At 42.9% G+C, this 21,201-nt stretch overlaps 1 protein-coding gene across 1 annotated transcript in view; it reads right to left on the reverse strand.

The window, feature by feature from the left end:
- Positions 1-21,201, reverse strand: part of GPC4 (glypican 4) — a 140,307-nt gene that overhangs the window by 16,207 nt on the left and 102,899 nt on the right. Inside the window, exon 3 of the mRNA XM_072626753.1 lies at positions 7,292-7,683. Within this exon, the coding sequence (XP_072482854.1) occupies positions 7,292-7,683 (392 nt within the window). The remainder of the gene's footprint in view (positions 1-7,291; positions 7,684-21,201) is intronic.

A 21,201-nucleotide genomic window follows, 5' to 3' on the forward strand; every position in this document is an offset into this window, starting at 1 on the left:
CAACCCCGGGAGGAAACCTCTGCCCTCCACAGTCAGCCAGATAACCTCACTGTTCACCCCTCTTTCTAAGTAGCTGTAGAATAACTAAGCCCTGCTGGGAGAGTCTCTCCTCCGAGTCCTCAAAGGGGATGTGTAGGAAACTCAGAGAAGGGCATTTGTTATCAGAGAGGTGGGGGGATTGGGGAAATTCCTTTTGCCCACTGATCGGCCGGAGTTCAACTCATGAGGGCAGAGTCCGAACTCTCGGGAGGCCCCCGCTCCTCCCCAAGCCAGTCAAAATTAAGTAACTGCTTCCATTTCAAACTTCTTTTCATCCTTTAGCCTTCACTCTGCCCCAAGCCTATTTGCATATTTTGAAAGAATTTTCAAGTGCTTCGTGGAAAAGGGGGGAAAAAAGGCCACCGTTCACCGGGCCTGAGGGGCCGGCCATTGTGGGAGAAATCAACGAAGACTGGTATGTGTCACTGCCACTAAAGTCCTAGAATCGGCCTTCTGGCAAAAGGCCAGTGCCCACTCTAGACCAATTGTGGATCTGTCAGTGTGATGTACCAAACGCTGGGGCCCAGAGCCTCTCAAGTGCTCCCCAGCCCTACCAGGTGCAGACCCTTAAAGGACAATTGCATGTCACAGTAAACTAAGTTCTCCTTTGTCCTGGGCCTTTGTTTATCTTGGAAAGAACTCCAAGTTCATTCAAATTCTCTCCCACACTGACCCTCCAAACCAAATACTCCTTTTTCCAATCAGCCTGAAAGTCCCAGAGAGGGTCTTTCTTTGGCCCTGAGGATTTATTCCCGGAGATTCAAGTCCCAGAAGTATATATATTGTAGCAGAGGCCTTTGGTGAGCTTGACAAAGGGGTAAATGGACTCCGAGTCCTTCCTTTTATGTGCTGAAATGTACTTACTTTCTCTGACTGGCCATGCCACTTAGAGTGATCAATCGCTTGCTATGTAGTTTTATCAAGTAAGTTACTATTGGGCACAGGTCTGTGGGCTTGGAGAAATGGGAGAACCAGAGGCTGTGCACAGCCAGGCCCTCCACCCCACATTAACTTTCTTAACAGTTCCCACACATACAAATGGATGATTAGGAAGCCCTGTTGGATTTTCTTTCTTTCTTTCTTTGGGGGATGGGAGAAGTGAAGAGAAGTTAGGGCCTGTGATTTCATTGTATAAGGAATATCCATCATGGAAATGCCCTTCACAAATGCACATCAGAAAAGACTCTGAAATATATTCTTCAGGACTTGTTTGTCCAGGACTCCGAGAAGCCTAAAGGCCACAAAAATCATAGCTCTAGATCTGGAAAGGACCTCAGAGACCATCTAGCCCAATCCCCTCATTTTACAGAGGAGAAAACTGAGGCCCAGGGAGTGGAAGTCACTTGCTTAAAATCCCATGGGTTTTAAGTATCCCAGGTGAGATTTGAACCCAGGTTATCTAACTCCCTAGTGAGTACTCTTTCTACTGCCTTTCTCCCCCTGTAGGCCTATAGCTAGTATATGTCAGCAACAAGATTTGAACCCAGCTGACTCCAAGGCTGGCTTATTATGCCACACTGTCACTCACATTTTCTTTAGTGCCAGCCAAAAGTGTACTAATTGATGCTTTATGGTAATTGGAGCCAAATCTTGCAGTATGGGATCAGTGGGGGACAAAAGTAGCTAGCAATGGTTCTCTTAAACTCTTGGTCGTGGTTGTGATCTTCTAGTTAACCAAGAGGTCACCCATTTCTCCCACTAAGAGACTCTTACTCTTCCTACTCCTTTCTGTTGCTGTGCTCACAGATCCAAGGCCCTCTTAGCCTTAGCGGATGCTTTAAGTTGCTGTGGCCTGGTGGCCACTTCTTGTATTCCCCAAACTTAGCAAGGTTGGCCCTCTAATAACAGTGGCATAAACCTTGAATTCTCTCTCCAGCATGGAGGGAAAATTCCAAAGTTCTGCTCCACTGGCAGGGATGTCACACCACAGAGTGCTTCATCCCATGATGAGCCATCAGGCAAGGACTTAGGTACAGATTTAATATTTCAAGGATCACCAGCTGCTTTCCAAAACAGTCCCAAACAGCCATATCCCTCCTGCTTCACTGTCCCTCTATAAATTTCTCATGCAAGGCCCAACTCAAGTGTCCTGCAACTGTTCCTTATCATTTTATCTCTTTGTTTTGGTCCCTGAGAGAAGCTACTAATGTTTACTCTCATATCTGCATGCATCTTGCAATATGATTCCAAAGACCTCTGGCTCATGGAGGTGATAGAACCTGGGCCTTGCTTGAATGATGGATATGCTACAAACGTGTCAAGGCCAGAAGAAGCACTGATGAGTGCTGAGGATGGAAGTCAGTAACTTTAAGAGAGCAGGGTTAGAAGGAGATTTGGTTGGACAAGAAGGTCCAGACTCTCGAGGGCATTCCCAGGTCAGAGTTTTTGCTTGGTTCACCAAGAAGGAGGTGCACAGAATGCAGGATCTTAGAAAGATTACCCTGGCAGCAATAATATGGTATACCGCTGCAGAATGGAAAGAGTGGGGAATAGGGGAATTCCACCAATCTAGGTCTAAAGTGACAGATCATGGTAACGGTAGAAGGAATGAAGATGACCTGGTAAATCTAGGAGGTACTCCAGAGAAACAATGAGATAGTGCAAAGAAGTTAGTGTAGGACATCGACAGATGAAGAAGACAGAGCATGGGATAACAGAAAGGGTGCCAGATTTAGAGCTGACCAGCTCTGCTACTTTGCTGGGTCACTTAACTTGTCTAGGCCTTAGTTTCAAGTTTTCTGCTCTGGAAAATGAATGGGCTGGATCAGTTCAGAGCATCCCAGACCTACAAATGGAAGGGATCTCAGTGGCCTCATTTTACAGAAGGGAAAACTGAGGCTAAGGGAGGTTAGGTGAAAGGACTTGCCCAAGGTCTTCGTATTCTTTCTGCTGAAGCAATCCCCAATTTCTTTGCAAGGATCAAGTGAGAAAATGGATGTGAAACTCTTTGTAGACCTGAAAAGCGCCTGTGGAACTATTATTCAGCTGCTGCTACAGTATGATCTAAAGCTCCAGAAACTTGGAAGAGAGTGGATTTGATGAAATAAAGAAATTCAAAAGAGAAACTACCTGGGTCCGGGAAGGGGAAAGCCGGGGAAATTTTGACAAGCATGGTTTGGGACATGCTGAATTTGACTTGACCACCAGTCATTCAAGTGGATATGGCCAGGAGTCCCAGGGAAAAGTAAGACTGGAAGGGGAACTTTGCATATTCCAGTTTAAGTACATGTTATCTCCCCCATTAGAATGCAAACCCCTTGAGGACAGGGATTTTTCCCACTTTTCTTTGTAATGGGTATATTTAACACACATAGTGCTTAGTAAGAAGCTATAGGTATGTAAGAACAACTTGTATATCTGTGTCTTATGTAAACCATACTCACTCCTTTATATTTGAAAGTGAATCTGATGAAAGTCACAATGTTAGGCCATTGACAGGCACTGTTCCCTTGGTCAGCACAGCTACTGTGGGCTGTGGGTACTGAGTTAAGGCATGTGAGTTGCAGCCTCCAGACTTTGTGATATCTACTTTTGTCTGCTTAAGGGTCACAGAGCTAGTGCTAGGATGACCCTGACATCATCCAGTTTGACTTCCTTATTTTTTAGGGGGGGAAACTGAGGCCCAGAGAGGGGAAGAGAACGTAACATCATAGGATCCTTCCCCCAGCCCTGTGATTTCCTGGCCTAACATGGTGGCTTTCTCCATGGCCACCATTTTCCTAATCAGGTTATCTTCTACTGAAATGTAAGCTCCTGGAGGTCAGGGACTTTCTTGTTTTTTTGTACTTGTATCTAGTGCTTAGTAGGACCAGTCATATAGTTAGTGCTCAACTAATGTTCTTTTATCCATAGTTCTAGAGCTAGAAAGACCTCAGAGACCATGTAATCCACAACATCTTCATTTTTCAGATGAGGAAACTGAGGCCCAAAGAGATCAAATGACTTATCAAGCTGACGCAAGTTGTAAGTACCAGGAGTGACATTTGAACCCAGATCCTCTGACTCTCAATTCAGTGACCCCTCCCACTATACTTCATTTACTTCCTGGTTCTCACTGTATACCAGATAGTTGAGGTTTCTAGATAAACAAGCCTGACCATATCAAGGACATTCAAAATCTTTCATTCACTCTAGATCCTTAATTATTAGAGAACTATATTGTGAAATAAGGAGAAGGAGGTTAGAGGGGACAGGAATGGGGATAGCCTATCAGTAGTTAATATGAATCTTGTTTTCCCAGATTAGGATGATTTTTAAAATGACAAGTTATGAAAAACTGAATGCCTCATCTCCTTTCCCTAAAGGGGGCACAGTAGAGGGGTCACTTGCAACTGTGCTGAGGGTCAGGGCATAGTGGTTTGTTTGTTTTTTTAAAAAACATTCTCTCTGTCTACTGGATCCCAGATGCCGTAGAGGTTGTTGTCGCTCGGTCGTTTCAGTCGTGTCCAACTCTTTGTGGGCTTTCTTGGCAAAGATACTAGAGAGGTTTGTCATTTCCTTCTCCAGCTCATTTCACAGATGAGGAAACTGAGGCAAACAGGGTGAAATGACTTGCCCAGGGTCACACAGCTAGTTAGTATCTGAGGCCACATTTGAATTCAGGAAGGATGTATCCTGTCCTTTTCCCATATTTTTCAACCTTCCCCCTTGACAGGTATTAACATTTATTTCCCATTGTCCTTGCCTAGACGATCATTAAACCTCAGTTCCCTAGAGTCGAGTGTCTGCACACCACCACCACCAAGGCAAGGGCTCCTGCTGTAGACCCAGCTTAATACAGCTTCACAAGCCCAGATTCAAGTGACAGGCTGATGGAGAGATAACTGATGGAGCTACAACCACAAATTCACAGTCCCTGCCCATGAGGGGCTTGCTTTTGACCATAAGAAAACAAGTACACAGCAAAATGTAAACTATAAGGTGGACTAGCTAGGTGGCTCTGCAGTGGATAGAGTACAAGGTAGTAAGACTCATCTTCCTGAGTTCAAATCTGTTCTCAGGCACTTAATAGCTGGTGACCCTGGGCAAGTCACTCCCCCTATTTGCCTCAGTTTCCTCAAATGTAAAATGAGCTGCTGAAAGAAAGGGCAAACCGCTCCATCATCTTTGCCAAGAAAGCCCCAAATGGGGTCACAAAGAGTTAAACATAACAGAAAACAACTGAACAATAAAACTACAAGATATTATGGGATGGAGGGAGGGCAGTTAAGCTGAGCCTTGAAGGGAGCCAGGGGATCTTGTAAGTCCATGGCTGGAACTCAAAACCTGATCACTAGGGTTTGAATGAGAAAAGATTTGAAACCAAGCCTGCTGGCTCTAAAGGCAGCCAGAGCTAGGGCCTGCACAGAGCATGCTTTGCTGTACCAGGCAAGGGCTGCAAGAGCCAAGCTCCATCACAGTGAGCTCTTCCAATGAAAACTGTTCTGTGGGATGAGAATCTGGAAAAAACATATTTCCAATTTGTATCCTGGATTCCAAAGTCGAAGGATCAGTTCCATTTCTCTCAGCTGTGCTATTCAACGCACGTCTTTTTGTGCAGAGGCAACCAGAAGACAATTTGTATTGGCAAGGCTGGAGATCACCCATGGATGGAGGCCCAGTAGCAATGGCCATCACTAGGGGAAGTAATTGAACTGAGGGGGGATTCTGCCTTGGCCCCCATCCACTGATAATGATTCCTAGGGTCTGGGATGGGAGATGTCTGACAGACAAAGCACTCTGGGAAGCCAAACAAATCAGCCATGGTTTAGGACACATGGACTTTCATGACCAGTTTGCTGTCTGTTTTGCCCTTATCTAGACTTCAGCAAGTCACTTAATTTCTCTGTCCCAGAATTTGTTATTCTATAAAACAGGCGTAACAACACATGTGGGCAGCTAGGTGGCAATGTGATGGATAGTGCACTGGGTATGGAGTCAGGAAGACCTGAGTTCACATGTGGCCTAAGACACTTAATAGCTGTGTGACCCTGGAGAAGTCACTTAATCGCCATCTGCCTCAGTTTCTTCACCTGCTAATTATAGCACCTACCTTCTGGGGTTATTGTGAGGATCAAATGAGATAGTATTTGTAAAGTGCTTAGCTTTTAGCACCGTGCATGGCACATAGTAGGTGCTTAATTAATGCTTGTTCCTTCCTCCCTTTCCCCCTTTCCCCCACTTTTGATGCTCAGCCCTGAGGCCTGTGACTCTTACCTCCCTTTGTAAGGTGCTAAGCACACTGTCTGGCACATAGTGAACACTATATAAATGTGAGGCACTATTATTATTTATATTTTCGTCCAACAGGATTGGTATAGTATATAGAGTTAGTTATTACAATTATTAATATTATTGCTATAGACACTTAATATTAAGGGATAAAACCTGAACCTATGATCTCATTGGTACACAGAACTCCCAGGTAGAGAAACTCCCACAGCAATGTAGACTGGCATCTTCTTGGCAACTGCAAGAGGTGCCCAGGACCTCGAGAGGTTACACATAAAGGTTTATTTATTTCCATAATAGATTTGACTCTTCCTAGAAATCAGAATATTCAGAGCTGGAAAGGACCTCACTATATTTTATGCCAATGCCCACATTTTACAGATGGGGAAATTAAGGTTCACTGAAAAGGGACTGAACTCCAACCTCTCTAAATCTAAGGTTAGCGCTCTATACATGCCTTTCTCCATGCTGCCATTTTTGATGCAAAGGGCTTTACTCTTTACTACATGATATTATTTGTGCCTTATAACAACCCCGTAATGCCCAGGAGTTATCACTATTTCCCATCTTACAGAGGGTGAACATACTTCTTGGACGTCAGGTATCTTGCCCAGAGCCACATAGCTAGTAATTTGTGAAGCAAGAACTGAGAAGTAGTATGGTATGGTGGCAAGAGGGCTGGATTTGCAATTAGAGGACCCAAGTTCAAATCCCAACTCTGCCATTTACCACCCATGTGACCGTGGGCAAGTCATTTTACTATCTGGACCAGTTTACCTTCACTGTCCCTCTGTAAAATGAGGGCGTTGAACTAGATGGTCTCTGAGGTCCCTTTGATCTCTAAATCTGTGATTCTCAACCCTGCCTTTACATACCATAGTCTGTTGACTCTAAATCTAGGACCTGCCTCACTATCACAGAATGCAACCCCATTTGGGGAGTAGGGAGTGAGTCAACATGAGCCCCCAAAGTCATTCTCCCATCTCACAGATGTGCCCATTTATACATCAGGACCCTGGATGACACAAGATCATGAGCTTACCACAGACACTTTATTGATGACATCTCTTGCAACGGCCAGACCTTGGGCAAATGTCCGGGCAGCGACAAAGGCTCGAGTCACCTGTAACTTGAGTTTCCGTGGCACGTCCCCGAAGGGCTTCAGCTGTTCTGTGTACTTGCTCACACACTCCAAATACTCATCTGTAAAATGGTGTTGGGGATTCACAAGGCGAAACATGCGCTCCAGAAGGCGGGCCCAAAAGTCATTGAGCATCTCTTCCAAATTCACATTGCCCCCCACGTAGTACCGCTTCAGTTCCACGAAGAGATCTTTAAAGAGTTCAGAATTTTGCATGTATAAACGGCCATAGGTCCGCACAAACATGTCATTCAAGGATTTCTCGGCATTTTCAAGTAGCTCTTTGAAGAATTCTAAAAGGGAAAATAAAAAAATGGAATTTTTAGATCATAAGAACGCAAATTTCAGAAGTGGAAGGGACCTCTGTTTGACAGAGGAGAGAACTGAGGTCTAGAAAGTTAATCGGCTTGAAGTCATGTAGATATTAAGTAGACTTGTAAAGCCATTTCTTAAAACAACTCTGTGAGGTTATCATCCCCATTTTGCAGATGGAGAAAAGGAAACTGATCCAGGGGACAGCATGTTGGACTTTAGAGTCAGGAGGGCCTCCATTCAAATTCTACCTCAAGCAATTATGAGTGACCCTGGGCAAATCATGTAACTTGTCTGACCCAGATTGTCCTCATCTAAGAAGCTGGGATAATGACACCTTACTTGCTAAGGTTGTCACGACAAGATAATGAATGTAAAACATCCGGCCAACCTTAGAGCACTATAGAAATGTCAGCCGTTATTATTAAGCCATTAACCTCACTGACCCTTGGAAGACTATACAAAGACTGCATTTGTTTGCATTTAACCGTGTATTGTGTGCACACACGCATTGTCTCCCCATGGAATATTTCACTGGCTTTATGCTAACATGCTTAACAAATATCGATTGACTCTAAGTTGCTTTGTGATGATATTTTTTCCAGTTATCAAGCATTTTTTCCCTCCTTCCCCCTTCCACCCTCTGAAAAGTTTATAGATAGGTCTTCATTGAAATTCACTAACAAAATGGTAGGTCAGTATCAAAGACCTGAAGGTGAGAAAAGTGAGGCAGGTTTCCACAAGTATGGGATGGAATTTGTTTCTCCTGACTTCAAATCCAGTCCCTTTTCAGTACCGCCTCCCCAAAATAAGAGAAAACATACAAGCTAGGTCAGGAGGCTTAACAAGGCAAGCTACATGAGTTACTCTTTCAAAATCAAAAGAAAAATGATTTAAAATATTCTTTACACCAAAAAGCCAAGCATATCTATAATCCCTTAAAGGATGGACAAAGACTGTACATGAAATTGTACCTCTGTTACATTTAGTCTGATTTATTTAAAGCATACATAGATTACTCCCAAACAGAATATTTTCTTCTATAAAAACTAATACCTTATTGCCAAATTTCTAAGTAGGAATCTAATCACTAAACCAAATAAAACAAGTGAACCAAGTCAGAATTTGACTCTTTAGTGACTTCGGTACTGGGAAACACATATGGAACCAGCATTAAATATGAATGAAAAGAATGTTTCTAACAGTTGCATTTCTTTCAAACTTATTTTATCTCAAACTGGGAAGGAAAGAGAACAAAATAAAACTTTGCTACAACTTTTCCAAAAGATTTCAAAACCAGCTTCCTAGACCTTAAGCTAACCCCCTTTGTTGGAGAGAGGGGACCGTGTGAGTTTCTGCATAGGAATAGATACAGTAGGGTGTTAAGATCCACACAGCTAAACTGCCCAGCTAATCTGCAGATGGACCGTTCCTAGTTTAGGTACTCCCTTCAGTGATGCAGAACAGCAGCTCACCTCTAACTTCTGGTTAGCTGCCTGCAGCACTAGAGGTTAAGGAATTTACCCCAATATCACCTGTCTTCCTGAAAAGATCTCTCCTCTTACTGACACTGTCTCTTATGGGCTCTTATGTATGTTTCGATATTTATGTCTCTACATAAATCAGAATTCCTGAACATTTTGCTATCTGAAAATAGTCATAAAATAAAAACCCCACTACCACAACCACCACTACTCAAAAATGGGAGGCAGGCTGGTTTAGAGGGAAAGAAGACCTGGCCTTGGGTTCAAATGACCAGTCATTTCAAATCTCGATTGTGACATTTTCTAGGGGTTTGATCATAGTCCAGTTATTTCCTGACTTTGGACCTCAGTTTCATTCATCTGTTAAGTGAAGATAATAATGCCTATCTCCCAACTTACAGCGTAGTTATGAAGAAAACACTCTGTAAACCTTGAAGTGCTTGAGAGAAATTAAATAGAGATATATAGAGAGATGTATTCTCAGAGATAGCATATCTCTCTTTCAAGCACTTTAAGGTTTACGGAGTGTTTTCTTCATTGCTACCCTGAATTGGGAAATATAGATAATATCTGGCTATATAGATAAATATATATATATATATATACATAATATGTAGATATGTTATCTATCTATCATCCATTTACAATTGAGCCAGAGCAGTCTTAGCTAACTACAATGTAGCCAGCCTAACTATGGAATTAAAGCATGAGTTTCTGTCTTTGACAGTAACACTGCCCTGAATGTACACTGTTAGGACATATTAGACAATGAATCAGACCCTGGCCATTATATGTGCAAATCAATTTAGGATCATAATATTTAATGCTAGAAAAGACCATAGAGATTATCTAGACTAGAGGTTCTTAAGTTAAGAGTCTGTGGCTAGGTTTCAGGAGGTTCAGAAACATGAAAGGGAAAAAAATACATCTTCATCAACCTCTAACCAAAATTCAGCCTTTCCTTTCAGTCATTAAACTGTTTTAAAAAAAGACATTACTCTGGGGGAAAAAAAGCCACAGGCTTCACTAGACTGCCACAAAAGTCCATGACGTAAAAAGGTGAAGAAGCCGTGTTTTAGATGTAAGGTGTCAAATACCACAGGCCACACATAGCCTACAACATACCCCAAGGGTCATGGCCCTTGTTTGTACAATTGGTATAGATCAACCTACTCAATTTACAGAGGAGAAAAGTGAGGTCCAAATACAGGAAGTGACTTGTTCAGAGTCACACAGCTAATAAGGAACAGAGTTGGGATTCAAAACCCAGTAGTCCACCTCCAGATCCATTAACAAGATTATGGAATTTCAAGCTAAAAGGGGCCTTAGAGATCACTCTATTTCAATCCATTCATTTTGCACACAAGGAAAGTGAAGTTGAGAGAAAGGCAGTGACCTACCCCAAATCAGACCGATAGTAAGCGGTAGAGCCAAGACTTAAACATAATCTTCTTTTTGCTACCCCATGCATTCTCCACTCTGACTCAACGATCATGAAATGTACACACTCACCATAAAATATGGACTCAATTACATTAGTGACTCACACCATGCAAAAGACAACAAAGGGTCACCATGTTGGCTAATAGTTGACATCCTTCCCTGGGTCTTGCTTCTCAGATCTTACTTTTGCTCCTGTCATCCTTATCTTTTTGCTCTCCTTCCTCTGAGCAGTAGCTAAACTCCACTAATCAAAGACACTCACACATAGCTACAAGGCACTGTCCAGTTTGCTCCTCTCCACTATCCTATGTATAGAGGAATGATTAATATCTCTATTTTATAAATGAGACAAGAGAGACTCAGAGAGATTTGTTGTTCTTCAGTCATTTCAGATGTGTCTGACTCTTCATGACCCCATTTGGGATTTTCTTGGCATACGTACTGGAATGGTTTGCCATTTCCTTCTCCAGCTAATTTTACAGATGAGGAAATGGAGATAAAGTGGCTTAAGTGACTTGCCCAGGGTCACACATCTACTAAATGTCTGAGACCAGATTTGAACTCAAGAAGATGAATTTTCCTGACTTCAGACTGAGCACTCCATCCACTACAACACCACCTAACTGTCCTCAGAAAGATTAAGAGATGTTTTTAAGGTTACTAGAAAATAATCCCAGTGTTTTATTTTTACTCTACAACCACAGCATACTGTTGGTAAATTTCAGGAAACGAATCCTCTAATATAGTCAACTAGACATTCAGAAATCTGACCTATGCTCTTGTGACTCACATTTAATTAATAATTTGCCTGTTTTTAATTCTCTAGAGAGTAACGCTCAGAGTTTCACTTTTTTTTCCTGGGGAAATGGGGCGGGGAGGGGGCGGGGTTACCCTGGCTGACGTAGAATTTAAACCTTGTTAAGATGTTCAAAGTGAATCAGAGTTCAAATTATGAGCTTCAAAGTACTCCAGTCCAAACAAAAGACTTCACTCATATGTGGAAGATTTAATGGCAAGAGTGAAAGCGCATTCTTGGAGTTCCTCAGACCTCAGAGGTTGACAGAGCTGTATGAAATGTGGCCTCTTAGGAGAGTGAGAGAAATGATACTGCAAGGAGGAGACTGGCTTTGAATTCTAATGTGTCCTCTGTCCAATCTCTGTGTGAACCTCAAGGTTTGTTCCCATGCCTGGTATTTCCTGTCTACAAAGGTTTTGGGTTTTGTTTTCAAAGTTTAGGTTATGCTTTGGAGATCAATTTGGTATTGTGTATTAATTTCTCATTCACTTAATCATTCTGAAAACTTATTCCTTTTCCTTTAATGTGATGGCCATATAGGTTGTACATTTAAATGTTATTTGAGTGGGCACATGGCTAATAAAGGGTTGGGACATTCTAGCTTATGCTATTTGGTGACCCCAAAGCTTTGGCAGGATTTGAAATTTTAGAGCTGGAACAGACACAAAAGGTCACAGCTCTAGAGAGGAAAGGTATCTCAGAGGGTCATCTTGTCCAACTCCCTCATTTTACAGAGGATGAACCAAGGCTGAGGGAGGGGAAGTGACTTACCCAGGATCACACAGGTAGAAAGTGTCAGCAGTGGAATTTGAACTCATACACCTTGTGTTTCCAAATCATATGGCAAGCTTTTCCCTGCAGCAGCTCAAAGGACAGAATTTTAGCCTTCTAAACTATTCACAGAACACTCCCCCACCAGTTACTGGGCACCTCTATGTGCCCAGGACTTTAAGCCCAGCTCTTGAGGAAGACTTCAAGATGAAACAGAACCAGCCTAGGCCAATAGTGGCAAGGCCAACTGTGCCTAGGACTAGCCTATTTGTCTTCAAGCCGAGTCCCCTCAGTGCATTAGGAAAGGTGCCAGCACATGCAGATGCCAGGGATTTTCCTCATGGCCCATCAGAGTCACTGGCTCCAAAGCCAGGGAGCACAGGTGGCTCAGTACACCCTAAGGTAGCCTGTGCTACCACCTTTCTGTGATTTAATCTCTCCTCTATCTGTATGTAATAATAAGGGCTGGCTTTTCTATACCCCCTTTGAGTTGGCAAAGTGTAGCTCAGTTGAGCCTTATGATAGCTCTGCCAGGGAGGGCCTCCCAGTATTCTTTCCTCTGCTTCACAGTTTGCTAATTAGGAAACTGAGGCTCAGAGAAGGAAATGACTTAGCCAGGGCTTTTAATCCAGGTCTTTCTGGTATTAATAACTTGAGGCCTGCAAGGGTGGGGAACTTGTGACCTCGAGACCACTTGTGGCCTTCTGAATCCTTGAGTGCAGCCTTTGGACTGACTCCAGGCTTTACAGAACAAATCTTTTTATTAAGGGGATTTGTTACGTGAAGTTTGGATTCAATCAGAGGGCTGCACTTGAGGACCTAGAGGGCCACATGTAGCCTCGAGGCTGCAGGTTTCCCACCCCTGTTTTGGGCTTTCCCTCTTCATACCTCATAGGGATGTTATGAGGATTGTATAGTACTCCCTAACCTATGAATTCACTCATGTAGGAACTCCTGGTGTGGAAACTCCTTTCAGCAATGCAAACTTACAATTTATCCACCAGTAGCTTAGAGGTCTGAGAGCTGCCTGTGTAGGGTGACAGGCAGGATAGAGACATGAAGAGGTGAAATCTTTTCCTCGTGGTTCCACAGCTACTATGTGCCAGAGGCAGGTTTCAAACCTAGGTCTTCCTGATTCTGTGTGGAAGTCCTCTATCCAGTCTGTAATAGCCAGGCTGCTATTAGAAATAATGGCTAAAATCTATGTGAAAACACTCAACTCTTAAGAAATGAATGGCATATGTAAACTCCAGAAGCCATTTTGTATACCACATCATCCCTGTTTTCTGAGTCCACAGTTTATTGAAACTGGAAACCCAGAGTGTTTTCTCAGTTATTTTTCATTCTAAACATTATTGGAACACCTTGCCAACTTGAAGGGATTGTATAAATGTCAGCTGTTATTATTCTAAATGTCGTATTGACAATGGCCATCCCTCAAACCATTTGATGAGCCTACGATTGACTATAGACTATACTTTCTACCCAGAGCTCATTCCAAAATGGCTCCCATGGTAAGAAACAATTGCTTCCTAACTATCAGAAAGCAGTCACTTTCCTTTTTGAAACTCTCATTTGCTACTACTTGTCAGGTGTAGACCCTCCCAGTTCTCTTTTGGAAGAGGCTTCCAAGCAGTCTATACCTTTTGATATCTTTCCTTTCTCGACTTTGAATGACGTAGTACAGGGGTGGGGAACCTGTGACCTCAAGGCCACATGTGGTCCTCTAGATCCTCAAGTGCAACCCTCTAACTAAATCTAAACTTCACCCCTTAATTAAAGAATTTGTTCTGTAAAACTTAGACTCAGTCAAAAGGCTACACCCAAGGACCTAGAAGGTCACATGTGGCCTCGAGGCTGAAGGTTTCCCACCCCTGGCCTAGTATTTGCCATCCTACTTACCTCCACCAAGTTTTACAAACCCTGGCTGGCACTGAAAGTAACCAAGGATCTTGAGACTCAGTTGGGAGGGTCTTGGGTACACAGGATCATAGATGTAAAGGAGCTTAAAGGCCATAAAGCCAAGCCCTCTTATTTTACACATGAGACAATTGAGGAAAAGCCATACAGATGTAAGTGACTGAGGCAGTCTTTGGGACTCTCAGGCTAGTACTCTGTCCACTATACTACGTTAGGACCTCCCTCTCTTTAAGTTCTTTATAAATGTTTCCCTGCTATTTCACATTCTGAAATAAATTGTCTCGATTCATTCTGAACACTCTTTTCACAACCAAACTCTCAGAAAAGACCCATCTAAGCTTGTTGCCTCCACTTTTGCACCTCTCACTCACTTATCTCAGTGGCTTCTAGACTTGCACTTGACTGAACTATACTGTCCAAGGTTGTTCAACTGATGACCCTCACTCTTCTGGTACTTTCTCCATAGTTTTTCACTTCCTCACCTACCCTCCTTTCCTTTCTCTTTTCCCCCTTTCACTTTCGTGACCCTACTCCCTCATGCTTCTCCTCTGAGAATTCTCCACCTCCTCATTCTGATTGATCCTTCTCAGTCTCATTTGCTGGATCATTATCGGTCTTCTTTAACTGCTAATGTCCCCCTAGGGCACTGTAAGAGATCCTTGTTTCTTCTCTCTCCAGGTTATCTTATTAGCTCCCATGGGTTTGATCAGTTTTACCTCCACAACCTTTCCTAACATGAATTTTCCTCTCACCTCTTGGCTGGCCTATTACATCAGCTTCCCAACTGGTCTTATGTTTCCCCTCTCCAATCCATTCACCTGCCAAAATGATCTCCCTAAAACACAGGTACCTCTTGCCTCCAAGCTCCTCAGTTGGGCACTTAAAGTGTCTATCTCCAACCTATCTTTCTGGGCTTGTTCCACATTATTCCTCTTTATTAACTTGTTCTCATTCAGATGGCCTATGCATTTGTTTTCCCAACTCTGCATTCCATCTCCCACCTGGGTGTGTTTGGATAGGAAGGTGCATACACTTAGAAAACCCTCCTTCCTCATTTTCACCCCTTAGAAACCTTAGCTTCCCATGCTGCCTCCTGATCTCCTCGAGTTGTTAGGGCTCTCTCCTCCACTTCTCATGAATACCTACCTGTCTGCATGTTGCATTCCCACCTTCCCCATGGAATGTAATAATTTAAAATGGCATTTCTTCAGATTACCTATGGAAATATGAAGAAACCAATTCTGGCACCTCCATTCTTCATCCCTCTGAAAAGATCTTCTTCCATTTAGTGACTTCTGATTTCAGTTGTGATAACTGATATTTATATAACACTTTGAAGTTTGTAAAATGCCTCACATATAGTATGTTTTTATAATCCTCACACCAACTTTGTGAGATAGGTAACTACAGATATCATCCCCATTTTACAAATGAAGAGCCTGAGAAAAATTAAATAATTTGCCTATGCTCACAAATTTAACAAATTCTAGAAATAGGATTTGAACCCAGGCCTTTAACATTCCAAGACCAATGTGTTGTCTCTCTTTATAACGAGAATGTCAATATGGATCATCCAGTGATGGACAGGGGTGAGAGTCGGGGGCGGGGGGGAAGAGCATGACAGTAAAAGGCAGAGAATTTCCTTTCCTTTCAAGTTTCAGTTTGGGGAAGTACACAAAGGACATTTTGTTCAAGGCAGGAAAGATCAAACATCTATTATAGCCTTAGTTCATTGTTAGCTTTATCCCAAATTTCGAAAGAGACAGTCTAATACCACCTGCCTGTGGGGCAACAGGAGAGGAATAGAGGTTTGGGGAAATGAAGGAAAAATGGTTTAAGAATCAGTTGGGCAGGAGCATAACAGTAATCAACATCTCATTTTCCCCTTCCCACACTCAGTTGAGAGCAGCCAGATGTTCCTTTCATTTAAATAGCAATACCTAAAAATGTGTTCTATTAACAGATGCTTTAGGCAGCCATAATTGCAAGCTACAAATTAAGAGAAAACATAAAAAACCTATTATATATCCTAACAGGTCATTATTTAGTTTATAGATTCAACCACTGCTATTAATCAGTAGAACTATAAATCTTGAGAAATATGGTATAGGAAAAAAAAACCCTCACTAATTAGGACTGACTAGTGAAGGTGTGCCAAGCTGGGGAAAGTAGAAACCAAAGAACGGAAAGAAATGCCATGAAGGTATTTTCAACTATATAAAACATATCCATCTCTGATGCTTTGAAATGGGTGCACAAGATTCAGAGCTTGGAGGGATGGCAGGGATCACTGGGACATGGATCATAGAGGCTCATGAGCCTTTCTTTTTTACAGATCAGGGAACTGAAGCCTGGATATGGAAAGGGACTTGCTCAGCTTTCACACAACTAATAAAAAGGAGAGATGGAATTCCAGCTAAAGTTACAACTCTACTTCAAATATTATCCCAAGGGAGGTGTTTCCAATATCAAGGAGGTCTGAGAGGGTATTTTTTGTTATACTGGAGCCATACAATGACTATAGCCATCAGCCATTGTTGGGGATGGAAGCTCAATTCCATGTGGACAGTCTCGGGCGGGTAAAGGTGGGAACTTCTAAATCTTAGAGTTCTCATGAGGCCCCCCATGAAACACCAGGGAATCGAGGAGTGAGACCGAGCTATCTCGTGTATTTCCGCCTCTTCCCGTGAGAAATGTGATGGGAGGAGCATCCCCGCCCTCAAGACTGTCCCGGATCTGGGCACACCTATTGTTATCTAACAGGCACGGTATTCAGGTGCAAACTACATGGCCGGAGAGCTTAATTAGGGTCAGGGAAGCCTGAAGGCGCTCTTAGCACGGAGGGGCCCTGACAGGACAGAAGGCTCTGTTTTTCCTCTCTTCGCTCTCCCCTCCCCCTCTCTCCCCACTTACACTTCTACTTCCAGTCTCTTACCGTAAGATCTTTGCCTCCTTGGGAGATTTCTCTCTCCCTCCTAAGGAAGAGCTCCCCCTGCACATGTAACCAGGACCCTGAATAAAGCTTAACCCTTGTTCGACTCCGGAAAGTCTCTTCTCTCATACGTTTATCCGGTTTGGCCAACCGAAGACCTGGGACAGGTAAGGTAAGACTCGGGTAGCCCTCAGGCCTCTAGGCCTGGCAAGCCATAACCCAAGATCATTGGAATTTGAAAATAATTTAGCTAATAAAGGAACTAAAACAAGAAGATGAAATATGATGGAACAATTTCTTCACTAGCAAACACTGTTATCTTTTAGTGACTTCAAGAAAAATTCATCTTGAGCATCTCCAGTCCTGGTTCTTAAAGCCACAGTGTAGGTGAAGGATGACAATAGACATGTGATGGGTTTTTTAAATGTCATTTTTAAAAAATGAGTTGGGGGGGGGGGTCAGAGGAGAGGTAAAGGAAGAAGGGACCAATCTATTCTGACTGGTTCCAAAATTCTTCTAGGCAGTCAACTGGGAGCAACACCCAAGTACTGGATCCCGTGGGTCCTTCTCTTTGCACCCATTGACAGAATCAGCCAAGCAATAATAAAAACTGAGTTGGTGAAAGGGAAATAGCGCTAGAAAGTGAGGTTGAAGTCAAGCTGTGACTCGGTGAAATAAGAACCAATATGCATATTTACAAATTCCCCAAGGTTCGTTATGTGTTCCAGGGCCGGGGACACAAAACAATTTGCCCCCAGGGAGCTTTTGTTTGCGTTAATAACCTACTTTGAAGCTACCCTTTAATTTCTCTTTCTTACCGGCATTTTGCCCCCAAGTGTTTGAGGTTCTCATCATTATGTTACAAATGTAAATTTCTTTGAAAGGAACAAATACTGCAGGCTTAGGTCAATATCAGCCAGCAGCCACCAAGGTAAAGCTTCTCACTCCGAATTCACTTCTCCCTGTCTACTCCAAGGCTGAAAGAGAAAGATGGGCCTTTCTGTGGTTTTGCTTCTCAAACAGTTTCTCATTTGAGAGTAGATTATCCCAAAGGACAAAAGCATTATTTGTACACCCTCTGAGAAAGAGCTGGGATGTCACTGGGATATTCCTATGGAAGTGATTTACACTGGCTCACTGGTAAAATGCTCTTTACAACTTCCTCAGCATACATATTTCTTCCGCTGTTCACTCCAAGCCCCCAAATTTATTATAGTAATAATAGATAAAATGGAAATGGCACTTTAAGGTTTGCAAAGTGCTTTATAAATATTATCCCATTGGAACCTCACAACAACTCTTCGAGGTAGGGGTAATTATCATTCCTATTTACAGATAAGGGAAATGAGATAGACAGAGTTTAAGTGACTTGCTCAGGGTCATACCACTAATAAGTGTCTGAGGTGGCGTTCAAAATTAGGATTTTCTGACGCTAAGCCTCTCATTCTACCTACCTGAATACCCATTCAACTGGGAGAGAGGCATATGTCATAGAAAAACAAAACAAAACAAAAACTTCTTTACCATTTAAGGATTTAACCCTCAGATAACATTGAGGTAATAGAAAAGAAAAGAAAAAAGAAAAACAAATGAGCAAGAGCTGAGGCACAATAGACTGCAATTTTTCTTTAAAGACCACAGAAAAACTTAACTAGAAGTCTTCCAGGAGAGGCTGAATGCTCATTTTTCAGGGGCCCCAAAGAGGGATGGAATGCTTTAAGCAGCAAGGCTTGGAGGATTTGTGAGGTCCCTTCTAACTCCAGATTTTCACAATAGTCATTAGAGTGGTGAACTAGGCATCAGGAAGACTTGGGTTCATATGGTGCCTCAGATACTTACTGTGTGATCTTGGACTTCCCTGGACCTCACCTTCCTCACTAACCTTCAAATTCTTTCTAGCTCCAAAGCTATGATCTTCTGGTATCAATTCAAGCACTATATACTTTTACTACATTAATGTTGGTGCTCTGTTGTTTCAGTCATGTCAGATTCTTCATGACCTCATTTGGGGTTTGCTTGGCAAAGATCTTGGAGTGGCTTTGCCATTACCTTCTCCTACTCATTTTACAGATGAGGAAATTGAGGCAAACAGGGTGAAGTGATTTGCCCAGGGTCACAAGCTAGTGAGTGTCTGAGGCCAGATTTGAACTCAGGAGAAGAAATCTTCCTGACTCCAGGCCCAGCACTTACTTTATCAATATGGCACCTATATTAATAGAATGGCCTCTACCTGAGTTTTCAATAGAACGTCAGATGGTGGGGGAGTGGGAAATCTTTGAAGCCCTCATCATTATTCACTGGTGGCAACTACATACATACGGTCCTGAAGATAGTGGGACCTAGTAGGAAGAGCCCAGGCTATGTGGGTAAGGAGAGGTAACACAACATGGTGGAAAGAATACTAGAAGTCAACAGACCGGGGTTCAATTCTCTCCTGCATTAGCCATTTCCTATCCAGCTCCTTTCCTTTCCCTAGGTCTCAGCTTCCTCTGCCAAATAAGGGACATGAACATAATAATATTTTAAGGTGCCTTTCAGCTTCAAATCCTCTGATCCTCTGAGATTCCAGACCTTTTCTTCTTAAACAGCTGCTCTTCACTAAGAGGGAAAAAAAAGACCTTGAATTAAGTCCAAGGCCAACAGCACTCTGAAATGCCTACCTGCCGTTAGCAACTGACTCCCTCCTGCATCAACAGTTAGCAGTTGGTTGGCTAATGAACTCTACTGACCATTCTGGAGTGAGTCTCTGACCTCTGGAAAACTTGGAAGGGCCTTTGAGTAGCTGCTGGGACGCCTCTGAGCACTAGAAACTCCCACCTTTTGTGTTTATTATGAAGGAGCTTCCTTATTCTCAAACATGACTTACTCTACTTCCCTCTTTCCCACCATTGTGAGAGCCATGCTTGACAGTAATGGTGCACACAACTGGCACTGGTTCAATCCCCCTCACCCAAGCCTGGATCAGGCACTGACCAACACAAGTGCACAGTGGGACTGACAGATCCAACCTTTCTGACTTTTCAGGCCTTAGTTGGCCCACATTAGGTACTTCCATTTTTTCACTCAGATTAAATTATTGGGGCATTCAAGGGTTGAAAGGAACAAACTCCAAAGGAAGGGACTTTAGAGGCCATTGAGTCCAACTCACTTAACTGAAAGATGAGGAACCTGAGGCCCAGAAGTCAACTGACTCACCCAAAGTTACCCAAAAAGATCACAGCTCTAGAGCTGAAAGAAACCTTAGAAGCCACCCTGCTTTTTTCACAGATGAGGAAACCAAAGTGTTGAGGAATAAATGACTTTCTTAGTATTATACTTCTGCAAAGTGTCTGATCAATCCTGACTAAGTACAGGGATGAAAATGGGAGAGCAAATGAGCACCAAGAAGGAAACTGGGAAGATGCAGCATGGTATCAGGGAAAGAACTTGGGATTTGGAATCAAGAAGACCTGGATTAATCTCTTTCTTTGAAGCTGTGGGATCCTGAGCAAGTCATTTCTGCTCCCTGAACCTCAAATTTCTCCTTATCTGTAAAATGGGCATAAACATGCCTGTAGTACCTATCTCATCACAGAGCTGCTGGGAGAAATCAAATAAGGATGTTTGCAAAGCCCTTTCTGGCTCTTAAAGTGGTTTAGAAATGTCAACTAGTGTGTGTGTGTGTGTGTGTGTGTGTGTGTGTGTGTGTGTGTGTTTGTCCTTCATTGCCAAAGAAGACCATGCCATCAGAGAAATAATAACATGACTTGCACTTGACTTTGTTTTGAGTGAGGGAGGGCTGTGTAGGTCACCATCCTCACTTCTCCTCCAGAGAGCCATCTGAATCTAGTGACCAGATATTCATCAGGATGACTGAAGATGACCCAGGATGAGGCAATTGGGGTTAAGTGACTTGCCCAAAGTCACACAGCAAGTGAGTGTCAAGTGTCTGAGATGAGATTTGAACTCAGGTCCTCCTGACTCCTGCACTGGTACTCTATCTACTGCACCACCTAGCTGCCCCTGTCACCTAGTATTGTCTGCAATGATTACCTGATCTGCCTCTCTGTATCTTTTCCTGTTGGTCCCAGCTCTTCCTTCTAGGATGAAGCAGAATAAGCCCTCCTGGTGTCTCATGGAAAAACAATTCCAGGCAGTTTCCTGAACTGAAATT

This window comes from Notamacropus eugenii, chromosome X (assembly GCF_028372415.1).
Source record: "Notamacropus eugenii isolate mMacEug1 chromosome X, mMacEug1.pri_v2, whole genome shotgun sequence".
NCBI classification, from domain to species: Eukaryota; Metazoa; Chordata; class Mammalia; order Diprotodontia; family Macropodidae; genus Notamacropus; species Notamacropus eugenii.